Genomic DNA, 20,991 nt, shown 5'->3' with positions numbered 1-20,991 from the left:
CAGGACAAAGGGCAGGGTCAGGCCCATTACGGATCTTCAAAGCCTGAACTTCTTCATAAGGAACCTTAAGTTCCTCATGGTTTCTCTGGCCACCATCATTCCTTCCCTAGATCCAGGGGACTGGTACTCCATCTTCAATATGAAGGATGTATACTTCGGTATTTTCATTGATCATTCCTGCACACAAGAGGTTTCTCAGGTTTGTAGACAGCAGCATCCATTGTCCATTCACAGTTCTTCCATTTGGCCTCTCCACAGCACCATGAGTATTTACGAGGTGCGTGGCAGCCTTTCTACACGTGAAGGGTACAGGTCTTTCTGTACCTCAGTGATTGTCTCACCAAGGGCTGTTCCCAGAAACAGCTCTGCCAGCATGTGGAACTAACGCAAGCCACCTTTGCTGCACTAGAGCTCATTCTAAACATTCCCAAATCTCAGTTGATCACAGCTCAACAAGTGGAGCTCATTGGAGCCCTCCTGGACATGCGAGAGCCTTCCTGCCCAAATCTCGCTCTCGGACATTCATGGACTTCATTCACACACTCTGCAAATAACATGTTCTAGTGCTTTACCACTCTCCGAGTGAAATAGTTTTTCCTAATAAGCAACCTCAACATCCCCCACTGCAACTTGACCATTGCTCCTTGTTCTGTTAGTATACAATAGTATATACATGATAATGTACAGTCAGCTCTGTAAATGAATTTATCTGTGTATTTTGTGGATCAGATTGGTTTGTTTCATTTCATAGCAGGCTCTTTCGTTGACAGTGTTCTAGAACAGCACAAACTGACAAAAGAACAATGGGAGGAAAGAATACAGAACTGGCATGAAGAACACAGAGGGATGTTAAGGTAATTTTGTGGGAATTGGCCCTTGTAGCTCAAGGTTTGTGGAATTTTTTATTTCAGATTTGGCTTTGTTCACTAGTCCCTCCATTTTTCTTTCCTGTCCAGGTCGGATAAGAAGCATGGTGTAGTGGACAGGGTATTAAACTTGGGTGTGTGACTTTGGGCAAATTAGTTATGTACCCTGGGCTTCCATTCCCCATCTGTAAAATGGATGTAATACTTCCTAGCTCACAGTGGTGTTTGAGGATAAAATGTAATTATAGTGAGGCATTCTTTAGTTTCTCCACTGCTATTTATCATTTATTTCTCATTTTTTGGTAATGCTGTCTTCTCTCATCAGGGAAGATTCTATGATGGAATACCTCAAGATTGCACAAGATCTAGAAATGTACGGAGTGAACTACTTTGAAATAAAGAATAAAAAGGGTACTGAGTTGTGGCTTGGTGTTGATGCTTTGGGTCTGAATATTTATGAGCATGATGACAAGTAAGTTGTTTTTATATGTATAATAATATTGCAACAAAGTTTAACACACATTGTGCTAAGCATTGTATAAAAGTAGTATGATACAGTTTTTTGTCCCAACCTTATTAGCAGACTAAGTAACAAATGATAATAAGTGGAAGAAAAGTTCACCAGTGGAGGTTATTTAATTCCCCTGAAATTCAAGGTGAATTCACTCTCACTTTGTGGGTTTCAATTTGGACTTCCACCTTTTGAAAATTGGCTTACAAAGATTTTTTTGTATGGATGCTATCTGTGCCCCTCGTGGCTTCAGTGAGAGCTCGAACTAGTACAGTATCCTGTTAGTATGGAAGAAGTGGAAGTACTTTTTTAAAATAGGAAGCATTTTATTTGTAATAGATGCAATTAGAAACAGCTTGTAGAACAATGCTGTGTTGGTATAAAGTCTAATTTTTTTTATTCAAAGAAAATTGTTAATAGATTGAAAAATTGTGTTTTTGTTTAGGAGGTCAGAAAGCTTCCTGTCCATGTATTCCTCCTGTTTTCTTTCCTTACCATTTAAGATACAGAAATAATGTATAATAAAGCATCTCTTAATAAATCAAAATACTAACAAACATAAGACAACTAGAAGTTAAACATCATGAGCTTTACATCAGATAGTCATTGCCACCAACATTCAAAATACCTGTCTTCAAACTAAATTTAATTTCTGTGAGTATCCCTGGCAAACCTAAATTGCCATTAGATGTCACTGTATCTTCTAAGAGTTTGGAGGAAATATTCATTCAGGCTGTTGCAGTAGAAAGAAATATCTCTGTTGTTCTGAAACACATCTTTGGTTGCTAACTGCTAATACTTTTAGTCCAACTGAAAAAAAATTATCACCGATGTAATGTAATGCACAAGACATTCCAACTATATCTGTTATCAGTTATATCAGATTTTCTTAATTTAAAATGATTCAGGGGATGAAGTTTTTAAGTTGCTGTGGGAATCACTGTAGCAACTCAAACTGCATAACACTTAAATCAAAATGCAAAATTACTTAAAGATGAGTTATCGTCTCTGTTATAGTAACAGGATTTTGCATGTTTCTTTTGCCAAAACAGTCGCCCATTTTATAAAAGGTATACCTCTAATTCTTTATAAAGGATCAATTTTCTTTTACCAGGCTTTAACATTAATAGTGGCTGTTAACGATTTAGAGGAGAAGATGCTATAGGTGCTTATAAGGAAACTTTTGGTTCCCTACACTACATTATTGCTACAGATAGTTAGCCATTAATTAAAACATCTGTTAACTGTTTATCATTTTCATTAACTGTAATGTAAGTGTGGCTGAAAAACAAATACAAAGTTAATAAAGACAAATTTAAATATTTGCAAGAAATATGTATTTGTGCTTCTGTTTAAAAAAATAACTTTTGAGTGTTTTTTTTGAAGGTTGACACCCAAGATTGGTTTCCCTTGGAGTGAAATCAGAAACATCTCATTTAATGACAAAAAGTTTGTTATAAAGCCAATTGACAAAAAGGCCCCTGTAAGTAAACTGTGGGATATTTTTTCTTGATGAAGATTTTAAATATGATCTAACATGCTCTGACACATTTGCATACATGGTAGCCTTTTTCTGCTGTGTAAAACAGCCCAAAGAGCCTCCCTTAAATTACTTGGAGAATAGCTGGTGGTCGAAAGGGAATATTAAAGTAGAATAATGAGTATTCTCTTACTGGTCTCATAAAATTGATAGCTCTTTCAGCTGTTCATCCTGTAGATCCAATGTTCCCAACCTTTTTTCTAAAGTGATCCATGAACTACTTTCTTATCCTTTGTGTCTCTGTGTATGTGTGTGTCTGGTTCACTAGGCTAGCCCTAGCTCGAAATAAGTTGCTTAATTTGCATTGGACAGATTGTGCAACTTATTCCAAGGCATCTTATTTCAAACCCAGTGTAGGCTGCACTGAATCAGGCTCAAAATAAGTGCTTATTTCACGTTTCCTGGTAACCCTCGTACGGTGAGGGTTATCGGGAACAAAACGCTGTGCTCAAAATAGCCCTATTATTTCAAGCATGGTGTTTGGCTGCACAGTTTCTATTTCAGGATACAAATGTGTCTCAACATAGAAACAATAATGTAGCCTTAGTCTTAAGGTCCAAATTTGGGGTCTGTAGTTCCAAAGTCATCTGATAGCAGCCTTTTCTTTGTCCCTTTGAAGGGGCAATGTAACCCTTATCCCAGCACAGCATAGCAAAGAGGCTCCTGTGGTGTGGAAAGAAGGCCCACCCTGCACTCACTCCAAAATGGTGGGGTCAGCAGGCCAAACTGAGTGGTACTATGACCCCATAGAGTAGGTTGCAATGCCCCAAGTGAGAAGCTGGGCCCAGCCGTGTAGGATAGGAGCTTCCATTGTAGGGTAAGTGTGTGTTAGCCGGTGGCCAGGTAATGTGCGGTGAGGTACTCCCCTGGGTCCTAAGCAACCCAATTTTTACTGTTAGAGCAGGCAGCTCCTAGCGCGCTCACCCACGGCCAGGCTGTGGTAACCAAACAGTTAAAGTTCTTTTGTTGTGCCGGCTGTGTTGCAGTGACAAAAGGGTTAACAAAATGGTTAGGCTCAGAGCTTAACTAGTTACAAGTTTATTTAAGCTACAGTTATAAGCGTGGGGTTACAAAAGGCTATTGTTTACTTCTTATATGCTAGCAAAGTACAGGTGTTAACAAGTTACGTTACAATCCAATACAAAGATATCTGTTACCATCTAACACAATGATATCTTGACACTAGTTACAGAGCTCTAATTCTTTAGCTGTGCACAAAAAAAAGTCAGAGACCTAGCATGGGTGTATCTTACCCTCTCTGCATCTCTCGATACCAGCGTAGCCAAGCTGGATCGGTCACTCAATTCCGCGGAAAGACGAATACGAGGTTGGGCATCCCCAGTTGTGGACCTCGGGAGGCAATCACCTGACCCGACCAGCCAGCAGGAAGTTGGTGGAGATGCACTCAAAGTTAGAGTTCTGCTGGGCCTATCTTTTATACCCCTTTTGGGTTACGTATTCTCTTTATCTATGGTGCCAGATCATACTGGTCTGTCTTTGTGACGCCAGTTTGTTACAAGGGCATTTCTTACTTAGTTTGCACTTGTAAGACAAGAGATAAGCAATTTAGGAGTACAGGACATTCTTTTGTGTGGGTGGGGCATGACCCCTTCTGGGTGATTGTGTGTGTGCGCATCATATTGATCAATGCCAGCTGGGGTGATTTCTGAGGGTCCCCCCCACCCTTTTTGACAGTCTGGCCTGTTAGCCTTCCATCTGTACTTTCTGCTTCTCAGGGTCATGATAAGCTAGCATATCTGGGCCTCAATGAGGGCATCAAAGACTGTGCTGTCAGCAGCCATTTCCGTGCCCTGTGTGCTCCTTGGGGGCGGGTGGGGGGCAGCGAGCAAGCTGGCTTGTAAGGGGGAGACTCTGTCTGGCTACAGTGTGTGGAATAGGCTTACTTTCCAACATTCCGCCTCATCTCCTGGACTACCTCTCCATACCTGGCCTGTAACCCATTTTAGAACCTTCCTTCAACTAGGGTAAGGCCCACAGTTTGGGGAACATTGCTGTAGATTTCTGCTCTTGGCTTAGCCAGAGTTAAAATGTCAAGATTGCTGTAACATTATCTCTAATCTTTCAAATACAAACATGTAAATGTTGATATTTTTAGCATAAATTCTAGAGTTTTAGACAAAGAGATAAGCTTCAAGGAATTTAATTTCAAATATTTTGTTGATAGGATTTTGTGTTTTATGCACCTCGCCTGAGAATTAATAAGCGGATTTTGGCACTGTGTATGGGAAATCATGAACTGTACATGAGGAGGAGAAAGCCCGATACGATTGAAGTGCAACAGATGAAGGCTCAAGCTAGAGAGGAGAAACATCAGAAACAGTTGGAAAGGTATGACATCAACCATCTTCTGTGAATCAGAATAAAATATATTTAATGCATTTTGTGAAAACGGCCATGGAGTCACAAAGTATCCAGGGTTCCAAAAGGCAAAACTCTGTCTCTCCACTTCTGAATATGTAAACTCTCCATGTCTGAATATGTAAATTAATCATGGATCAATAGCGTTATCTGGCTTTAATAGAAAACCTTGTCATCTTCTAGCTGTGTTTCTACGCTGCTGTAATCTAGATGCAGTTGCACCTCAGACCAGATTTTAGGATGTGCTGATTGTATGTGCATTTCTCCTGTCCTTAAACTTTTCCTTTCATATTGAGAAACTATCTCAGTTAGTAACAAACACTCCTGGAGTGTCGATTGCCTTGGGGAGTCATGTTCCCCTGAAAGTCTAATTTTCACTTGAAATTAAAAATGAGGGCCAGAAAGAACGAGGAACCTAAACTGTCTTGTAATGGAGGCTTGCTCCAGCCAGCTTCTGACCCCAGCAGGGGACATTTTTGCTGGGGACCTTCTCCCTCGCTCCCTGCTCAATTGTCTTTGAACAAGTCAACCACTTAAACCTCCTCACTGCTTCATTCCTCTGGAGCATCTAAAGGGAAATCTCTGGGAAGTGGTCTTCAAGTCCTCTGAATAGAGAATCCACCTCAGAGAGATGGTGTCAGATTCAGACACATTGTGGCACCTTCCAATCTCTGATGAAAGCTGCATGTTCCTCAGGTACTGTGACCACCAGCAAAATATATGTATATTCCTTCCATTATCAAGGAACTTTCTATACTGAGACCTGTAAGGAGTCAGGCTGTCCTTGTGAGAGGTATACTCCACTCTGAAGTTTTTCTAGACAGGCCTATTAGTTTTTCTTGCCAGGAGACGAGCAGACAGTCCCCAATAGCCTTTTTTCCCCTTAGGCTCTTGCTTCACAACAGGCGATCTTTGGGGGGACAGGAGGCAAGACTGGACAAAGATTTTCCCTATAATTAACATCTTTTCCTCATCTTCAGATGAAGCTGTCATATCTTCATTGTCTTTTGCTGCTAATTTTAAACAGGTCCAGAACCTCATTACATTCCTCCAAGGTACTCTGAATTTTAATTTGTTCATAAACATCCCCCAACTCTTGTCACTGATGCTGTGAATAAGTGTCTGGTGCTAAATTAACTTCATAGAATAAAGATGTAATGCATCTTCATTTATTTGGGCATAAGTCAGATACGTTGGTTACCTTACAATTTGCGATTGCCCATAATCTAGTCCTTATTGTGAAATAGTTACATGAACTTTGAAATTAAGTTCCTGTCATCTTCCAACAGACCAGAGGAAGTAATTTCAGGTGATCATAGCAGAGGGCCAACTACTCTCTAGACCCACTTTGTGCTTTCTGGGAATTTACACCGCCCCCCACCCCCCCCAAAAAAAAAGTTCAGTAAGTCCCAGATGGCCTCCAACAAAACAGAACAGCAGAAATGTAGCACTTTAAAGACTAACAAAATTATTTATTCAGTGATGAGCTTTCATGGGACAGGCCTACTTCATCAGAATAAATCCTTTTGTTAGTCTTTAAAGTGCTACATTTCTGCTGTTTTGTTGGAGGAAAGATAACAGATATGTAACCATGTTAGTCTGTACTCTTAAGTTCTTACAACCTCAACATAGGGGACAGTGGTCCCAGAAAAACAGACCAACTACTTGTCAGGCATTAACCTCGTGACCCACAATTTTGAAACACCAGATTTACTGGATTGGAATGTAAAAATGGCCATACTGGGTCAGACCAATAGTCCATCAAGCCCAGTATGCTGTCTTCCAGTTGCGGCCAATACCAGGTGCTTCAGAGGAAATTAACAGAACAGTAATCATCAAGAGATTCATCTCGTCACCTATTCCCAGGTTCTAGGAAAGAAACTAGGAACACTTCTGAGCATGGTTTTGTAGGGATTGGTTAAGGTGTTGAGTTACCAGCTCCATTCTTATGTGCTGCAAGATTGTGTGTCTTCTGCACATTGGCAACTTGTGGCATTACTGGATTTTAAAAATAATTATGAAGCCATTTCTGTGATTGCTGTGCTAGGTTTGCACTAAATCTTGTGCCAAGTGAAGTGTCTAATGAAAGTTGGTGATTCACTGAATCTGTTTGTTACTTATATATCTACTCCATGTTTGTATGTAAAAATACAGATATTGGCTTCATACCTGAATGAGAAATGTTTTAGTACAGAGATTCACGCAATAGGAGGTGTGATCACCTCCCCAGTCAGGTGACGTGGGCTATACAAAGGGACAGATGCCCAGACGTTAATTCCACATTTTATGGAAATGCACTGGGACGTGCTCGCTAACCCAGCAACCAATGTCAGAATGCCACAACAACCTATCTGGTCAGGTGAGACTCCAGTGCCTATGAAAGAAGAAAGGAATTTTTCCCTCTAGGTGGCACCACTTTTGTAGAACTTGTGGTCTCTAATTTGCGCCCAGAGTGTTCTCAAATGGGAGCACCATGTGTTGAAAATGCCCTTGACTCAGAGTGAAGCATAGGAACTTTCTGTGGGATTGCATGATAGCGAAATCTTGACGGTTGAGGGCTCAGAACCAGTACAACTATTGTTGCAAGAGTTACCATTTTGAACTTCTGAATCTACTTATTAATCTTAGATCTAGAACAACTCTCTAAATGCCTTATTTTTGAACAAAGAAACTACCTGGAATGAAATCTTCCCCCCCCCCCCGCCCCATGTTGCATGAGACCTGGTTCTAGAGTACCCCCTTTCAAAAGAGAGTGGACTTCCTGTCATAAAAGGTGCTTGTGAGGGTCTGTGAACAGGGACAGCAAGGTGGTGGATGGAGGGAGGGAGGTCAATTGGATGGAATATTTTGTTGAAAATCTCCAGCATGCACTTGTCCATAGTGATATGTTCCCAAGCTCTGATGGAAATGTCAGCAGTTGTGTTATTGGGGCGGGGGGGGATTCAGGGGGTTTGGGGCACAGCTGAGGGGATGCAACAGTACATACACTCAGTGTCAGGGAGCATTAGCCTTACTTAATCAGGAATAAGCCCTTTAGGAAATCACTCAGATTATTTCTCTCCATTGTGGACAGAACTAAGGATTTCTAGGACAAGGCTTTCTAGATGGATATCTGGCTGCATTACCAGTGCTATCAATCTCGTGCTTCTCTTTGTCCCTCTGGAGTATTAACTCACTCCACAAGATGCCCCAGGAACCTTCTGATTGCAGAAATATCTGGAGCTGCAACTTGGGTGTCCATTCGTATTTGCTGAACACTATGCAATCACTCACACCTCATTTTCTGATGCTATATTTTGGCTCTACTGTCTTGTCTTCAGTCCTACACTCTACTTCGAAGCCTCACCCCATCGTAGAGGATACTACTTGATAGTCTCTTACAATGGCGTGTTCCACAGGGACACTACTCAAAGAAGAGAAGGCTACTTAAGCTGTGCTGTAACTGGTTTTTTGACATGTTTCTTTCACCACCCAGCCCTCCACCAGTCAGGGGTGTTCCATTACCCACCCTCTTCCCATCTGTTTTGGAGCTCTTTTTCAGCAATTTCCATGGTAGAAAAGAAATTGGGAGTGGTTTGCCTAAACAGCTCTGTATAGCATCAGTTAAATGCATGAGACTGTGGGGGAAATGTTCGTAGACTGAATGAACACAGCTGACTAAAATCTCCAATCTGAGGTGATAGACACAACCACACTTAACGCAAAGCACACCAACAGGGATGCACATATTAACAAACCATAGCTACTGAACAGGGTGAGTAACCCTCTCTTTTTATATGCAAACATCTTCGTAGAAAACTCAGTTTCTCTCATTAAACTATTCCTGTGGCTGAATCTTAGTTCTTTTTTGCTTGATTTTTTTGAAACTTGTCTCCAAAAGGATACTTGATAGAGAGAACCTTAACCTTGGCCTAAACATTTGGACATAACTTAGGCTATGTCTACACTATGAGAGATCAATTTTTTACATCATTTACCCCAATTTCACCAAGTTTGTCTTTACTGTAAATTTTAATTAGTTTGATCTATGGTGCACTAAAATCGACATATTGATGTAATAATATAGTCATAACCTGATGGGTGTAGTGTTCACTTTGAATTTAAAATTCCAAATGAAGGGTAGTGAGGAAGCGCTGTGTCTTTTAAATCAAATTCATCAGTCTCCAGAGATGTCCCATATGTGCCCCACAGTTTTTTGCTCTGGCCTCTTCCATCTCCACTGCTCTCAGGTGTGGAGGAGTTAGGCAACAGGAAGACCATTTCAGTTTGCATCTGGAAGCCTATGGCTCTAGGGTCATGAGAGGCTGAAAAATCTTTTTCTTTTTCTTTCTTTGCTATTGGTTCTGTGTCTACCTCTGCTAGCTGCTGTTTCTTTCCTGCACTGCCAGGTGCCAATTGCTGCCCCCACGCACCAAGTGGCATCTAGGCTGTTTGGGGGGGTCGTGCATGTATGATAGGATGAGAAACTTCTTTTCAGCCATTTTACATTTTGTCCTGCCCCCTTCCTTCCCTCTCCAGGAGCCACCATGCATCCTGGAACTTTTCCTTGCCTGCATCACATGGCTTTACCCTGAGCCAATAAAAGTGATGTGCTGCACAAGGTGCCAAGCAGCCTGAGTATGGTGAGGGTCCTGTAGCTGGCTAGCAGAAGTCTCCCTCGGTGGCTCAGATATTAGGGAGCTGGCTGCTATTCAGGGGGATCTTTTATCTGCCCCACGGAAGTCTCCCTTGGTGGTCATGACTTGCGGGGGCTGGCTTTAGTCAGGGGTCTTTTTAGCAGTTGAGGGGAAATCTCTCCTCAGCGGACATGATTTTCAGGCAGCAAAAGACAATACTTTCACAAGAGTAGCTGTCATCTCAGAGCAAATTCTTGTGTGGGCTTTATACAAAGGCCTGGGGCTGGCTATAGTTGGGAGTCTTTTAGCCACCCAGAGGAAGTCTTGCTTGGTGGACATGATTTTTGGGGCTGGGTATAGTCAGAGCAAATTTTTGTTTGGACTTTATCCAAAGGCCATTGAAGGCAAAGTAGTAGCTCTACAATTACCACAGTTTCCAAGTAAGGCTTGCATTGACCAACCAAGTCATAACTGATTTTATGATACATTGCATTTTGAGTGTTATGCTTCTGTCTACTTGCTTGTGTAGACATGCGTTTCTAGGTTTTGCAGTGGTTGCAAGGATGAAAATTCTTGTTCTGACGGCCTCCTTTACCGCTGGTAATAGGGGCAGGTGGTGGGTCCTGCCCCGGAGTGTCAGGCAGCATACTTGGCATGGATGTAGCTCTGCTGGAGCCTCCTTTACCTTCACCTGGACTTCCTCCATGCTGCAGTGGGGGTGGCCTCATTTTACTAGGGTGGTGGCCATCTGGCATAGGCTTGGACATTACGGTACTTCTCTGGGGAGGGGGTCTTGAAGTAGATCCCCCCACAGGCCCAGGAGGGTCTGCACCTTTTTGCCCAGTCCAGGAGAAACCCTCCTCTTGGTGCCCAGGCTGGCTCTTGGGCCTTTGAGACAAAATTATTGATCTGAGGATCATCTTTGCCAGGAGGTCTAAATCCAGATCCAAGCCTCCAAAGATCCAGTGCTTTTGCATCCTGTTTGGAAAATCTGTTGGTTGGAAGACCCAAAATCTTTTCTCTAACCTTTCCTAAGCACTTTAGTAACCTTCCCCTCCCCTCAATTATAAAAAGCACATCTCTTATATAGGCAAGCCAGATTCTGCCTGAAGGGGCATTTGGTTAACACAGCAGGGAAATGTGGCAAATGAAATGTGGGAAGATGTCATCAGATACCCACAGCCACTTGCAAGGCATTTTGTCCCATGATGCATCAGTGAAAATAGCCAGAATGCTACAGGGCTCAGGGAACTGTGGGATAGGTTCCCACGATACACTGCTGCCACAGTCAATTTTTGGCGACTTGTGTGCGGCAACGGTAAGTCAATTTTGTGGGAAGATGAGGATGCTCAAAATCGAATCAATAAAACCCAGCATTAATAAATCCAATTTTAGCTTGTAGTGTAGAGGCAGCCTTAGTCAGCCTTGGCCCAGGTTCTGTAGCTCTATTATAGTAAGAATGTTTCTGCATTCCAGACTGCAATAGTGTTATAAGTTCTTTACCCTCTGTATGGTAGCTGAATCTGAAACATTTAATGTTAAATTTTGCTCTTGTTCACGCTTCTTGATAAGCTGAGAGTAAGTTCGATGACTTCAATGGATTTTAACTGGCATAAGGGAAAGCAGAATTTAGCCCTTTTGTATCCATGCATATCTGTGTAAAATATTTATTTTTAGGGCACAATTAGAAAATGAGAAGAAGAAAAGGGAAATAGCAGAAAAGGAAAAGGAAAGAATAGAGCGTGAAAAAGAAGAATTAATGGAGCGCTTAAGACAAATTGAAGAACAGACAATGAAGGCCCAAAAAGGTAAACTCTCTTTCATCATGTAATTTCTTTTATTTCAGTCCATACAGAAGTGTTGAATAATTTAGACCCACAATTTAGGATTTGCTTTATTAATAAATTGCAGAACTTAGTATGACATTTTTATTAATGGACTTATATACAATTTTTATTTTAACATTCACTGACATTTGTGTATCAAACATTGCAACGTTCTTCCAAAAGTTGAATTATGTTACGTCTGTGCTACTGTTTAAAAGGTAGTGAAACTATCCCTAAGGGGTGTCTGTGAGAGGAACTAAGCAATGTCTGAAGTGCAGCTTGCCCTATATCTTATTTAATTCTAATTAAATCTTATTTAATTAATAGGAAGATAGAATTTTTCAGTGTTGTGGAGGCATAACTCTTATTTTCTGCAGATTGTTTTGTAAACTGTTGTGGCCTCTGAAAATCAAGTTTTGCATGAAGAACAATTGAAGATAATGGCCAAGATTTTTAATAAACAGGAACCTAACTTTAGATACCTTTCAAAAATGTGTCTTGATTGCTCAGCCTGCTTGTTTAGTGTTTACATTTGGACTTTAGGTGTCTAACTTCAGTCACCCTAAACTCTTCATCAACTTTTAAAATAACTTATTTTGGGTATTTTGTTGACTTCCTAGAGTATATATAGTTTGATATATTTACAAGTTCTAAGACCAGCTAACCAGTGTACCTTCCTTTTGGGACAGAGCTGGAGGAACAGACGAGAAAAGCTCTAGAACTGGATCAAGAACGAAAACGAGCAAAAGAGGAAGCAGAGCGTTTGGAAAAAGAACGTCGAGCTGCAGAAGAGGCTAAAGCTGCTCTAGCCAAACAGGCTGCTGATCAGATGAAGAATCAGGAGCAGCTAGTAAGCAGTTCAACTCAAACTTTTTTTTTTCCCAGCAAGCTGAAAATACAGCCTTTAGGAAGTTTGACATTTGATTGTTTTTGTTTGAAAGAAACATACTCTGGTTTATTGAAACATAGGTACATGTAAATTACTTTGACTATTAGATTCCAGCTTTAATAAACAGATTGGTACTTTTTACACACATAGCAATCGCAGTAGTTTGCATTGTTCATTAATAATAATAAATTTTTAAATGACAAAGTATATAAATTTATATTAAGAGATGTTTACAGCATGCACTGACATCCTTTGTAGGTTTTCCAGGAGCCATTACTGTCTTTTAATGTCTGGTAGCATAGAATCATAGAACACTAGGACTGGAAGGGACCTTAAGAGGCCGTTGAGTCCAGCCCCCTGCCCCAATGGCGGGACCAAGTATTGTCTAAACCATCCCTGATAGACATCTATCTAGCCTGTTCTTAAATATCTCCAGCGATGGAGATTCCACAACCTCCCTTGGCAATTTATTGCACTGTTTGACCGCCCTGACAGTTAGGAACTTTTTCCTAATGTCCAACCTAAACCTCCCTTGCTGCAGTTTAAGTCCATTGCCTCTTGTTCTATCCTCAGAGGCCAAGAAGAACAAGTTTTCTCCTTCCTCCTTATGACTTCCTTTTAGATACCTGAAGACTGCTATCATGTCTACCCTCAATCTTCTCTTTTTTCCAAACTAAACAAGCCCAATTATTTCAACCTTTTTTCATAGGTCACATTCTCTAGACCTTTAATCATTCTTGTCGCTCTTTTTTGTACCCTCTCTAGTTTCTCCACATCTTTTTTTGAACTGAGGTGCCCAGAACTGGACACAATACTCCAGCTGAGGCCTAACCAGCGCAGAGTAGAGCAGAAGAATGACTTCTCGTGTCTTTGTTCACAACACACCTGTTAATGCATCCCAGAATCATGTTTGCTTTTTTTGCAACAGCATCACACTGTTGACTCATATTTAGCTTGTGGTCCACTATAATCCCTAGATCCCTTTCTACTGTAGTCGTTCCTAGACAGTCTCTCCCCATTCTGTATGTGTGATACTCATTGTTCCTTCCTAAGTGGAGCACTTTGCATTTGTCCTTATTAAACTTCATCCTGTTTACCTCAGACCATTTCTCCAATTTATCCAGATCATTTTGAATTATGACCCTATCCTCCAAAACTGTTGCAACCCCTCCCATCTTGGTATCATCTGCAAACTTAATAAGTGTACTTTCTGTGCCAATATCTAAATCATTGATGAAGACGTTGAACATAACTGGTCCTAACACAGACCCCTGCGGAACCCCACTTGTTATACTTTTCCAGCAGGATTGAGAACCATTAAGAACTACTCTCTGGGTACGGTTATCCAGCCAGTTATGCACCCACCTTATAGCAACCTCATCTAAATTGTATTTGCCTAATTTTTTGATGAGAGACCATATCAAATGCTTTACTAAAGTCTAGGTAGACCACATCTACCGCTTCTCCCCTATCCACAAGGCTCGTTATCCTATCAAAGAAAGCTATCAGATTAGTTTGACAAGATTTATTCTTTACAAACCCATGCTGGGTGTTTCCTGTTACCTTACCACCTTCCAAGTGTTTGCAGATGATTTCTTTAATTACCTGCTGCATTATCTTTCCTGGCACTGAAGTTAAGCTGCCTGGCCTGTAATTTCCTGGGTTGTTGTTGTTCCCCTTTTTATAGATGGGCACTATATTTGCCCTTTTCCAGTCTTTTGGAATCTCTCCTGTCTCCCATGATTTTTCCAAAGATGATAGCTAAAGGCTCAGATACCTCCTCTATCAGCTCCTTGAGTATTCTAGGATGCATTTCATCAGGCCCTGGTGACTTGCAGACATCTAATTTTCCTAAGTGATTTTTAACTTGTTCGTTTTTTTTTATTTCAACTTTTAACCCTACCCCTTTCCCACTAGCGTTCACTATGTTGAGCATTCCTTCATCAGACTTCTCAGTGAAGACCGAAACAAAGAAGTCATTTAGCATCTCTGCCATTTCCAATTTCCCTATTACTGTTTCTCCCTCCTCACTGAGCAATGGCCCTACCCTGTCCCTGGTCTTCCTCTTGTTTCTAATATAGTTATAAAAAGCCTTCTTGTTTCCCTTTATGCCTGTAGCTAGTTTTAAGCTCATTTTGTGCCTTAGCCTTTCTAATCTTTCTCCTGCACTCTTGTGGTGTTTGTTTGCCTATATTCATCCTTTGTAATTTTTCCTTGTTTCCATTTTTTATACAATTCCTTTTTTATTTTGAGACTGTGCAAGATCTCCTGGTTAAGCCAAGGCGGTCTTTTTCCATATTTTCTATCTTTCCTACGCAGTGGGATAGCTTGCTGTGCTAGATTGCTAAACATGGGTCCATATTAGACTCATTTATTATATAAAGAAATTATACATTAACATTTCAGGGTGAGGTTTTCAGGAGCATTCAATGTTGCTTAATTTCTGCTTCCATTGAAATCAAGCATACAATTTCTGTAGACTTCAATGGGACCCAAGTTGGCCAGTGCTGAGCACTTTTGAAAATCCCGCCCACAATGTACAAGTGATTTTTTTTTTTTAATAATAGCTAAAAGTACCTGGGTAGGTGGCATATAGCAACATACCCTGCTGCTATAGAGATCATTGTTGAGAGGTTGCCAGAATATGACAATCTCCCTTAGTTTTGCTACCCAAAGCAGAAAATAAGATTTGCAGGGAAGGGACAGGAAGCTTAGTAGTGTGGTTTCCACTGATACATCCTATGTAGCCACTCTGAAACAAACCCTCCTAATATTTCAGGTTCATCCATTTGAAAACCAGTTTCTTTCACTATAAGGTGACCTGCCATTTCCATCCCCCTCGGAGACTGACTTTCTTTAATATGAAAAATTTTTTCCATCACTTTGTTTAGGAAGTAAGAAAATAGAGTAGATTGATTCTTTGCTGTGGCTTCTACACACTGTGCTATAAAGACACCGTAGTTGTCGAGGGAGAATTCCTCCAGCCCTACTCTGGTCTCCTGCAACACCTGTCTATATCAGCTAGGGCTGAAGGTGAAAAGGAGTGCTTCCATAGCACTGAGATGGGCTGTCAACACAGGGAATAGGTAACCCAGGTAAGGTTTCTGTAAATGTCAGGAGCTTCTGGGACTGTTCTAATTCACACCTAGGGCTGTATTAACCCCCAAACAATTCAGAATCTGGAACGTTTGAAAGCGACTTAAAGTTCTGTTCACTAGGCTTTGCTTCTTGTGAAGGAGCAGCTGGAATATCTGTGAGCACACTTACATTTAAAAGCACTGTTTTAAAAGGCATAAGTGATTGAACTCTCACTTTTGAGCTAGAAGAATTAACTAATGTGACAAAGGCTTGTCCTCTTTTATTGCATATCCCAAAATGGATAGCAAATTAAAACTTGCTTCGTTCTTTTTAAGGCAGCAGAACTTGCTGAATTCACTGCCAAGATTGCACTTCTGGAGGAGGCCAAGAAGAAGAAGGAAGAGGAAGCTTCAGAATGGCAGCACAAAGTAATAAACTCTTCTTGGGTATTAAGTTGGGATTTTAAAAGGAGGGAGCTAGGAGTGCTGTTCCCATTGAAATGTAGTGAGGTTAGGTGCATGTTTGCTTTAGGCTCCTTTGAAAATCCCACCCCAAAAGACTAGTCCTCCAACTTGTTCAAACCACAAAAAAAATCTGTTTAACTTCAAAATACTGAGGGAAAGTATGGAGGAAAATATTCTCATCAAAACTCCTTTCCACTCAGGCTTTTATGTTCACAGATTTTGAACTGTAAATTGCTCTGCTAGTTTACAGAAGGAGCGTTTTACCATATATGTGAACATTTAAACCATTTTCTGTTTAATTTGTGGATTATTTGTAATTCACTTTGAAGGTGAAGCCATATAAATGCTAAGCATTAGTATTGTTTTTAGGCTTTTGCAGCCCAAGAGGATTTGGAAAAGACCAAGGAAGAACTGAAGACTGTAATGTCTGCTCCTCCACTACCGCCTCCACCACCTGTTGTTCCTCCAACAGAGAATGAGCATGATGAACATGATGAGAACAATGCTGAAGCTAGTGCAGAACTGTCTTCTGATGGTGTTATGAATCACAGAAGTGAGGAAGAACGGGTAACAGAGACTCAGAAAAATGAACGTGTTAAGAAACAGCTCCAGGTAATAAAGGTTTGTGGTTGCATTAATGGTATAAATAAGCCTTCAGTTTTTCATTCCTTAATTGCTGAAAATCTTGCAAATTTAAATTGCATGTTTAAGTGAAACTAATGTGTAGATGGCATATTTTATCACTTCTTAGATTTGTAAACTACATAAAACTGAGTTAATAAGACTTGGAGTAAAATAACATGTTCTGTGTGTAGTTAAAGTGTACATTCAAATGAGATGCTGCATTACCACAGATATTTAGAATCAAATATTGAAAATTTAAATTCACCTGGAGTACACTATACAACTTAATCTGTTAATTTCTGAATGAAAAAATGTTATATAGTACCAACTGGGGTTTTGTCCAGTGAGGAGTATTTGGATTTCTCAGCATCAACTCACAAAATCTATAAAAACAAAAAGCCAAGTGAAAAACGTACATCTCTTCAGACAAGTTTTATCTCCATGCAAGCAAGACTCTAGATGGTAGTATTTCATTTTTTCTGCCCTTGTTTTTTTTAAAGGAGATTGTTCTGTCGTTGAACAATTTCTTAATATAATGTAAGAGTTCCATTTTTCTGTGAAGACATTAAAACCAATGTGAGCTCCCATTTTTTTTCTCAGTATCAGTATTTTATCAGCAAGTAATATTTAATTAATTGTGTACATCTCCTACTGCTGTGCTTTTCATGGTACTAATCAGAGACGTAAATAGCTGCAACCTTTCAGTTTAGTAGAAACTAGAGTAAAGTCAAGGCCTAACTTCTCCTACTTTGCTGGGTGTTCCCCTGCTCTCCCTAGAGCTTTCCTCCTGAATGCTAGAATGTGAAGAATCTTTGCTCCAGGTTTATCATCTCCTCAGTCTGCATGATGTATCTAAAATCGTCAACCATAGTCAGTTATTTTCACTTCTTTGTTGAGCAGAGCAGGAAGCATTCCTATAGTTGTCATTCAGCAAATCCCTGTCCAAGACTGTAGATCATATGTTGTCAAGAAATCCTAAGTCTGGGTGCTGAATAGCGAAGGTGCTGAAACTCAAATATTTATTTATTTTTTTTTTTTCAACAGACCCTAAGTTCTGAGCTGGCTCAAGCCAGAGATGAAACCAAGAAAACACAAAATGATGTCCTCCATGCTGAAAATGTTAAAGCAGGTCGTGATAAGTACAAGACTCTTCGACAAATTCGACAAGGCAACACAAAGCAACGCATTGATGAGTTTGAGGCAATGTGAATGCCTTTATTTTGCATATATGTTCTTCGCAAAGCTGAACCACCAACAGAGGAAGAAAATCAGGCCTGTGCAGATTTGAAGATGACACCCCACTTTGCCAAAGCACTTACATCAGTTTGACTGTAGGGGGTAAAAAACAAATTTAGGGGAAGGCATTCAACAATAATGCAGACTATCATCCATCATTTTTTCGGGAGGGAGAGAGGAATGGGGACAGGAGGTTTCCATTGTATTACATGTTGGTTTTCATTTTTATTGTTATGCACTTCTTCTTGAAGACTGGTGCTTATGATACCCTGACCATCAAGTGTGTGCGTTACTAAACATCAACTCAAAAAGGACATTGAACTGAAACGTAAAACTCATGGATACTGTTTTGGTGTGATGCAGTTTGAAATTACATTTTTCCATGTAGCTACATCTTCCTAGGAGTTTGATATAACTGACTTTAACATTTTTTTTTTCCACCATGCTTGCTTGTTTGGGTGTTTCATGTCCTGTCATCATTGATGGTTTTCTTTGCCTACCTGTTCACAAAGGTCTGGATGGCAGGTAGTAGGTTCCAGCATAAATTTTAAAATGGAACACTACCTGTGGGCAGGAGTTGCCTTTCCATTTTAGATGTGTAGAAACACTCTAATAAACCGCAAGAATGTTTTGTATCCTGCTTTTTTATGATTATGTTAATTGCAATAAGAAAAATCTGGACCTTTCTGGCAAGGGAGCATATGAAAACATCAGTCCCAGGGAGGGGACAGTATCCTACCTCACTACTATATACATGATGACTGGTCCTTCAAACACTGTGTGTAAACTGACTTTCACCTTATGCTCATACTATAGAAAGACAGGAGTCTTCACTCAAGATTTTGCTTTATTTCAAGAGGATTTAGAATGCTAAATACTGCTTAGCTGCCTTTTTGTTTGGTTAAATTTGTAAAAGCCTATCATGTACATTAAATTTGTAACTTGTCATTGATATACTCTCTTATGGGAGTGGGGTGGAATGTGTTTGACTTGGTGTGTCTATGGGTTTCTCTGTACCGAATGAAAATTCCCATAATTGGAAAAAAAAGACACTTATATCTTTATTTCTGAATGATGCCAGTACATAATTGTGATCACATCTGACATCTCATCATTGTTGCTCAGTTGTCTCAAACTTTTGAAAAGGGGATTTAAACAAGAAAATTTTAGAGGGTCAAATAGTTCATAAAAAGTGAGTCTTTTAAGAAATTGTTTTACAATTTGGCCTGCAATTATTTTTTGCCTTCTAGTATCTTGGTGAGTATCTGAGGGTAAAGCCCTGTTTTCTCTGAGGATGGTTCAGCAATCTTCCATTTGGTATTATGCACTCATACATTTACACTTATTAAAATATGCCATTTTATTAAACATCTTTTCGTGCACAATGGGTTCAAGTTATTTATGAACAGTTCAACTGAGCTTTTTTGATTTTGCTAAATTAAGGGTACGCTATGTGGGATGATATCATGAAAAGGGTATAAAGTTGCATTAATATATTTTGAGTTGTGGGGTTAAAAATAGCTGGCCAACCTCAAAGACTGGCTTGTATATGTTGTGCACATGCTTCAAAATGGGTTGTGGAAGTTTAGTGTTTCTACTTGCAGTGCATTGAAAGAAGAGTTGGAGTATATCAGGCTTCCTGCATTGAAGCGTGAGCATTGAAATTTCCAAAGTGTTAAAACCATTTGCCATAGGTGGTGAAATACTGTACTTTCAATGGCACTTTATGGTTTTTTCCTGAAATATGTGCACTAACATTACTATATCAGTTCATCAGTGTTGGAGAAATACCAGTTAAATTTGCTGTTTATAAATCTTCAGTATATAGATTAGAATTAAAATGGTTCTAATCCATTTATAAAGATGTGTGAATTTTTTCTAAATAACCAGGAACAACTGTCTGTCTGAAATGTGGATTTTCACAATGAACTGCAGTGGTTATTACCAATAGCTGGGAACACTTATTGATGCAGAGATATTACAATACATTTAATGAGTATTTGGTGAAATAAATTTAAACATGCTTTTCCTTTAGCATCATGTTTCGTGTTGTACAATTAAGTTGCATTTACATCTACTATTTTGGATAACATTAATTGGTTAACAATAAAGAGAGAATTTCTCTGAAGTTCATTGTTGTTTAATATACTTCGGGAAATCTGTTACTCATTGAAGTAGGTTTTTCAGAGCAGCGAGTAACTTCTTGATCATCATTCTTAATATTTCACATGTGGTCAAAGGAAAATAAAAATAGTTTTAAATTGAACCTCCAAAGAACAGTACTCTGCTTCAGAAATTACTGCCAACAATTGGGAGGAAAAACTGGTGATTGCTGATTCAAAAGAGAGCATGAATCATCAGAGCAAATTGGCTCTCTTGAGACAAGAAGATAATTTGGTAATGTAAGAACTCTTAGTCACTGCCTGCACTTTACTTAGCCTCAGTGAAGGTAAGTTTAATTGGTGATTGTCTTGTGTTTTACATTAAAAATAATCCAAATGTTATTTATTTATAAAAATGCCATATGTTACCTGGATTAGGTATATTAAATACGGAGATGCCTAAAGATGCTTCTTATTTGGAGGTAAACTTGCATTTTCTGCCCGTACTCTTCACCAGTGCAGGACACATGTACATGGCTAGAATAATCTGCTAAAGAATTTGCACATGAATTGGACTTCCTCTCAGTTGACCTATAGTTCAGTCTTGCATTTCTCTTTGGCCTCGTACTGGCTCAAACACAGAGTGTACAATTCATGTAGTTATATCAGGGTGGTTAAAATAAGTGAAAGGGCATATAAAACACCACATGTGCTTTTACTTTTCCACTGTGCATGAAGATTGATTTTTGTCCTTTCTGCCAACTAGAATCCTTTCTGTTGAAATGTTGTATTCCAAATGGCTGATTGTCAGAGTGCTCCTGCATATGTATGCCAACCTTAGCCAATATTTTGGTTGCATT

General features: G+C 39.8%; 1 protein-coding gene across 4 annotated transcripts in view; it reads left to right on the top strand.

Annotated features, from left to right (window-relative positions):
* Positions 1-20,157, top strand: part of RDX (radixin) — a 152,537-nt gene extending 132,380 nt beyond the window's left edge. For all 4 annotated transcript variants that reach the window (XM_074985020.1, XM_074985040.1, XM_074985011.1 and 1 more), the window contains 9 exons: positions 771-854; positions 1,192-1,338; positions 2,764-2,860; positions 5,103-5,266; positions 11,590-11,720; positions 12,428-12,588; positions 16,041-16,133; positions 16,539-16,781; positions 17,838-20,157. In XM_074985020.1, coding sequence (XP_074841121.1) covers positions 771-854; positions 1,192-1,338; positions 2,764-2,860; positions 5,103-5,266; positions 11,590-11,720; positions 12,428-12,588; positions 16,041-16,133; positions 16,539-16,781; positions 17,838-18,002 — 1,285 coding nt within the window. In that variant the 3' untranslated portion in view covers positions 18,003-20,157. The remainder of the gene's footprint in view (positions 1-770; positions 855-1,191; positions 1,339-2,763; positions 2,861-5,102; positions 5,267-11,589; positions 11,721-12,427; positions 12,589-16,040; positions 16,134-16,538; positions 16,782-17,837) is intronic.
* Positions 20,158-20,991: the final 834 nt, after the last annotated feature.

This window comes from Carettochelys insculpta, chromosome 1 (genome assembly GCF_033958435.1).
Source record: "Carettochelys insculpta isolate YL-2023 chromosome 1, ASM3395843v1, whole genome shotgun sequence".
Lineage (NCBI taxonomy): Eukaryota > Metazoa > Chordata > Testudines > Carettochelyidae > Carettochelys > Carettochelys insculpta.
Note: the sequence above shows the minus strand (reverse complement) of the source record. Positions and strands in the feature narration are given on the sequence as shown.